This window comes from Pan paniscus, chromosome 23, assembly GCF_029289425.2.
Source record: "Pan paniscus chromosome 23, NHGRI_mPanPan1-v2.0_pri, whole genome shotgun sequence".
Lineage (NCBI taxonomy): Eukaryota > Metazoa > Chordata > Mammalia > Primates > Hominidae > Pan > Pan paniscus.
This window is the reverse complement of record NC_085927.1, coordinates 33482967-33489144: the sequence shown is the minus strand read 5'-3', so window position 1 is coordinate 33489144 and position 6178 is coordinate 33482967. Positions and strand designations below refer to the sequence as shown.

The following is a 6178-nucleotide window of genomic DNA, read 5'->3' as shown; positions in this document are numbered from 1 at the left end:
AGGAGATCGAGACCAGCCTGACCAACATGGTGAAACCGACCAACATGGTGAACCCCGTCTCTACTAAAAAAAAAAAACAAAAAAAATTAGCCGGGCGTGGCGGTGCATGCCTGTAATCCCAGCTACTTGGGAGGCTGAGGCAGGAGAATCACTTGAACCTGGGAGGCGGAGGTTGCAGTGAGCTGAGATTGCACCATTGCACTCCAGCCTGGGCAACAAACAGCGAAACTCCGTCTCAAAAAAAAAAAAAAAAGAAAAAGAAAAGATAGCTTGTTACTCAAAGTTCCCCTAAAACAGGGAGTACACCAAGGTGGGCCACACAGGAAGCACCACAGTTGATGGGCAGGCAGAGGGAGAGGGAGGAACTGTGGGCAAGGGCCTCTATTGTGGTTTCCAACGCTGGGCAGGCTTAGGACTGAATAATTAAAGTGGATTCTGGGGCACGGGCTGTCCCTAGTTGTCTGGTGCGTGGCCCTGGAGAGATTAGGGCAGGTGGAGTATAAGAGCAGATTAAGGAGGGAGTTGAGGGGGTTGGGATTAGTTGACTTGCATTTGAAAAGCATGCTTTCAGAAGAGTTATTTACTATCATGGCTGGGTGAGGTGGCTCATGCTTGTAATCCCAGCACTTTGAGAGCCCGAAGTAGGTGGACCATTTGACGTCAGGAGACCGAAATTATCTTGGCCAACATGGTGAAATCCCATCTCTACTAAAAATACAAAAAGAATTAGCTGGGCCTGGTGGCGCATGCCTGTAATCCCAGGTACTTGGGAGGCTGAGGCAGGAAAATCGCTTGAACCCGGGAGGCGGAGGTTGCAGTGAGTGGAGATGGTGCTTTTGCACTCCAGCCTGGGGGACAGAACGAGACTCTGTCTGATAAAAAAGAAAAAGAGTTGGCCAGGTGCAGTGGCTCACACCTGTAATCCCAGCACTTTGGGAGGCCGAGGTGGGCGGATCACAAGGTCAGGAGATTGAGACCATCCTGGCTAACACGGTGAAACCCCGTCTCTACTTAAAAATACAAAAAATTAGCCGGGCATGGTGGTGGGCGCCTGTCGTCCCAGCTACTCGGGAGGCTAAGGCAGGAGAATGGCGTCAACCCGGAGGCAGAGCTTGCAGTGAGCCAAGATCGCACCACTGCACTCCAGCCTGGGTGACAGAGTGAGACTCTGTCTCAAAAAAAAAAAAAGAAAAAGAAAAAGAAAAAGAGTTATTTACTATCGGCTGGGCGTGGTGGCTAACACCTGTAATCCCAGCACTTTGGGAGGCCAAGGCGGGCAGATCACAAGGTCAGGAGATCGCGACCATCTTGGCTAACATGGTGAAACCCCATCTCTACTAAAAATATAAAAAATTTGCCAGGCGCAGTGGCGGGCGCCTGTAGTCCCAGCTACTCCGGAGGCTGAGGCAGGAGAATGGCGTGAACCCAGGAGGCAGAGCTTGCATCGAGCCAAGATCGCGCCACTGCACACCAGCCTGGGCGACAGAGTGAGACTCCGTCTCAGAAAAAAAAAAAAAAAAAAGTTATTTACTATCTATAGGGACTGGGTAACCCTGGGAGGGTTAGTCCCTCAATGGTCAGCAAGGCCCCAGATTACACAGCACTGGAATACAGAAAATAAATGACATGGTTAATCCACCCACTGTGGCCAGCCCTGAGCAAATAGGTCCCATCTTTGCATTTTCACAATCCTCAGGCTGGCATTATGCTTAACTTTATGTTCCAGATGAGAAAACCGAGGCACAGTGGGGGGAAGTAACTTGGCCGAAGTCATGCAGTTAAGAAAAGCAGGAGCTGGGATTCAAACCCAAGTTCAAAACCACCTCAGCTACTTGGAATCCTGGCAAATTAAAGGTTGTGATAATGTCAAGGGCTGGCGAGGATGCGAAGTCACAGTAAACTCTCTTACTCTGCTGGTGGAAGACCAGATTGTTACAAACACATCAAGAACCCTGGCAGACCTAGTAAAGCTAAATGTATTCTTTCCTTGCCGTCTGGCAGCTCCATTCCTGGGTGTCTCTCCAGCACAAATGAGTGCACCAGTACACCAAAAGACATCGACAGAGACATTCACAGAAGTTGTATTTGTAATGGCCAAAGACTGGAGAGCATCCAAATATCTAACAATAGGAGAATGGAAAACATGATTACAGTGCATTCACACAATGGATTACACACAGTTATGGGCATGAATGAAATATTGCTGCACACACATGGATCACTCCCATCATGTTCAACAAAAGAAGCAGGCACAAAAGAGGGCACACTATCATTCCACTTACAGTTGAAGTTCTAGAGCAGGCACAAACTAATCTAAGGTGATAGAAGTCAGAATGATGATTCCCTTGAGGGTGCATGTCATTAACTGAGGGGCCTTCAGGGGAGATGGAGGTGTTCTTTTTTCTTTTCTTTTTTTGAGACAGAGTCTCGCTCTGTCGCCCAGGCTGAAGTGCAGTGAAGCAATCTTGGCTTACTGCAACCTCCACCTCCCGGGTTCAAGCGATTTTCCTGCCTCAGCCTCTCCAGTAGTTGGGACTATAGGTGTGCACCACCATGCCCAGCTAATTTTTGTATTTTTAGTACAAAAAATATGGAGTTTCACCATGTTGGCCAAGCTGGTCTCGAACTCCTGACCTCAAGTGATCCACCTGCCTCCGTCTCCCAAAGTACTGGGATTATAGGTGTAAGCCACCGCCCTCAGCCGAGATTTTCTAAATCCTGATCTGGGTGGAGGTTGCAGGGGTCTGTGTGTGCTTGTGTGTGTGTGTGTGTGTGTGTGTGTGTGCGCGCGCACACATGCATGCATGCATGCTTGTGGGCATACATACATATACATAAAATCATCAAGCTATGCACTCAAGATTTATGCACTTTACTGTATGCTAGTTGTACCTCAATAAAAAAGTAGATTTCCACCTGCTATAAGTGCACATGAGGACTTCTGGGCTCCTATTCTTGGAAGGCCTTGTGGTGCCAGGACCCTGACATTTGGGAAGAAAAGGCTTGGCCATTGGGCCCCAGTCACCGCCCCTCCTTCCTCAGTCAATAGGCTGATTTGCATGCTCTGTTGTGGTCCAGTGGCCTTCCCAGCCCTGTGCCCCAAAGCACCTGGAGCATATAGCCTTGCAGAACTTCTCCTTGCCTGCCTCCCTGCCTCTGGCCATGGCCTGCCGGTGCCTCAGCTTCCTTCTGATGGGGACCTTCCTGTCAGGTGAATCTTTCCTGGGCCTCAGTCACCTGGGTGTGGGGTGGGGAACAGTACTGGCCCCAGAAGGCCCCTGCAAGGAGGCAAATCGATGGGGACAGTAGGGCAGGTCCTGGGAGGGGTATTTTTTTTTTTTTTGAGACGGAGTTTTGCTCTTGTTGCCCAGGCTGGAGTGCAACGGTGCAATCTCGGCTCACTGCACCTCTGCCTCCCAGGTTCAAGCGATTCTCCTGCCTCAGCGTCCTGAGTAGCTGGGATTACAGGCATGCGCCACCACGCCCGGCTAATTTTGTATTTTTAGTAGAGACAAGGTTTCTCCATGTTGGTCAGGCTGGTCTCAAACTCCTGACCTCAGGTGATCCGCCCACCTCAGCCTCCCAAAGTGCTAGGATTACAGGCTTGAGCCACTGCACCTGGCTGGGAGGCGTATTCAGGTAGAGGGGTGACCTGGCTTCAGACAGCTCTGCCCTTGACCTGGGGCAAATCACTTCCCTGTGTGGGCCTTGGTTTTCTCATTCGTGAATGACCAGATCACTAGAGCCCTGGACTCTGACTTTGGGTCTCCTTAGTTTTTCACAGGGGAAGCTATTGTGGGTTGGTCCCTACCCCACAGGGCCTGAGGCAATCTAACCTCCCCGAGAGGGTCCCTGCAGCCAGTTGCCTGAGGCTGAGTTGATGTGTGGGACAGCCCAAGAGGTTCCTGGGGGTGGTTAGTCTGTATTCAGGGTTTGGAAGAGCTGAAGTGAAGTGGGCGGGGAAGTGGGGGAGAGGGGTGCAGTTCTGCAGAGAAACGTGGGTGGGTAGCAGAGGGACCTAGAGGCTGCTAGTCCAACCTTCTGAGCTCTGGGCCTTTAACTGAACACAGATCCTTGAGGATATGGCACTAATGGAGACTTGGGGGCTAACTCCAAACCCCTCACTCACAAAGGGAGATGGAGGTCCAGATAGGGCACCCTAAGTCACACAGAACCAGGCCTCCTGCACCCCGTTCATTGCTAATCCCATAGCACTGGGCTATGAGCCCTTTGGGACTGGGAGTCTCCATGGAGTCCAACCAAGCCTTCACAGGGCAGGGGTGGGAGGGAAGGGGCTCAGGCTGAGCGGGTTTGTGTCTCGCAGTTTCCCAGACAGTCCTGGCCCAGCCGGATGCACTGCTGGTCTTCCCAGGCCAAGTGGCTCAACTCTCCTGCACGCTCAGCCCCCAGCACATCACCATCAGGGACTACGGTGTGTCCTGGTACCAGCAGCGGGCAGGCAGTGCCCCTCGATATCTCCTCTACTACCGCTCGGAGGAGGATCACCACCGGCCTGCTGACATCCCCGATCGATTCTCGGCAGCCAAGGATGAGGCCCACAATGCCTGTGTCCTCACCATTAGTCCCGTGCAGCCTGAAGACGACGCGGATTACTACTGCTCTGTTGGCTACAGCTTTAGTCCCTAGGGGTGGGGTGTGAGATGGGTGCCTCCCCTCTGCCTCCCATTTCTGCCCCTGACCTTGGGTCCCTTTTAAACTTTCTCTGAGCCTTGCTTCCCCTCTGTAAAATGGGTTAATAATATTCAACATGTCAACAACAGCTATTGTGAGGGTCATGAGATCCTGGCTGAGAAAAATGACTGTGGTGGGTCTGGGAGTTGAAGACCCACTCCTGGCTGGGGGAGCAGTGTGCGGGGGAATGGGGATTCTGGGGACTGTTGTCAAAGAGGAAGCACCTGAGACTATTGGGGCATGGCCCAGACTCCCCCACCATGGCCCCCTGGGGGCTCAAACTGGTAGCCTGACCTTCCTGTGACCTGAGGAGCCGGAGGGAGAAAAAGGAACCAGCCCTTGCCGCCCCCAACTCTGCATGGCTGGTTATGGTCCAAGGGTTATGGCTCTAGGGTGGCTGGTCCCCATGGAGCTCAGGCTGTTGGCTTGGGGAGGGGCAGCCACTGCCTACCCCTTGGAGTCTGTGCCCAAGGCCCGACAGAGCATTAATGGGGCAGGAAGGCAGGTGTGTGTGGGTAGCATTGGAGGCACTCGAGCGCCACGGCTGAGGGTGCTGAAGGCAGGTGGGCAGATGGCTGGGGCAGAATCCTTTTTCCCAGGGACGGTGTGTTCTCCTGATGTCCTGTGATTGGGCCAAGGTCTGCGGAGGGAAGCTCTCCCACAAGCTGGGCAGCTGCACCTGAGCAGGGGTTAGGGGTCATGGGCAGAACACTGGGTGGAGGGGCCAGTCTTGCCATCAGCAGCAAGGAGGGGGCGGAGATTCCTTTTTTTTTTTTTTTTTTTTGTTTTTTGAGATGGAGTCTCGCTCTGTCGCCCAGGCTGGAGTGCAATGGCACTATCTTGGCTCACTGCAACCTCCGCCTCTCAGGGTCAAACGATTCTCCTGTCTCAGTAGCTGGGATTACAGGCGCTTGTCACCACTCCCGGATAATTTTTAGTAGAAACAGGGTTTCACCATGTTGGTCTGGCTGAGTCTCGAACTCCTGACCTCGTGATCCACCCGCCTCGGCCTCCCAAAATGCTGGGATTAAAGGCGTGAGCCACCGCGCCCGGCCAAGGGGGCGGCCATTTCAAGAACACATTCCTCTTCCCTCCCGGTGCGCCTGAGAGGAGGCGCTTCATGTCGAAGTCAGCCCTGGGATGCAGAGAGTTGGGGGGCTCAGGGTCCTGGGATGGTCTCGCAGACACTCCTAGTTCTTCGCCTGCCCCTTCTCATCTCTATTTCTGTGGGGGCGGGGAGGGCAGACAGGAACAGGGCTACCCTTGAAGCAGGTTGGGGGAGGGGGATCCTAACAGGACCCCGCTGCCTGTGGACAGTGACAGGGTCGACAGCTCTGGGGCTCCACTCTCCTTTCCCTGAAGACCCCAGCTGCCTCAGTGGCTTCTGGCTTGCACCCAGCACCAGCGCAGATGCCCCGCGTGCCGGCGGCTCGAGGTCGGCCCGCCCGTCCGGACCTGTTTCCTCCTCTGCTCTCCTGCCAACGCC

General features: G+C 53.5%; 1 protein-coding gene across 1 annotated transcript; it reads left to right on the top strand.

The window, feature by feature from the left end:
- On the top strand, positions 1-4663 carry VPREB3 (V-set pre-B cell surrogate light chain 3). The gene is made up of 2 exons (XM_057300997.2): positions 1-3211; positions 4325-4663. Exons 1-2 carry the CDS (start codon positions 3163-3165, stop codon positions 4645-4647), a joined length of 372 nt encoding a protein of 123 aa, XP_057156980.1. The 5' UTR covers positions 1-3162; the 3' UTR covers positions 4648-4663.
- Positions 4664-6178: the final 1515 nt, after the last annotated feature.

Bases quoted from the DNA above. Each gene is read 5' to 3' on its own strand.
- VPREB3 (XM_057300997.2), top strand. From the start codon at position 3,163: ATGGCCTGCCGGTGCCTCAGCTTCCTTCTGATGGGGACCTTCCTGTCA. The intron at 3,212-4,324 runs GTGAATCTTTCC...TGTGTCTCGCAG, and splicing joins GATGGGGACCTTCCTGTCAG to TTTCCCAGACAGTCCTGGCC.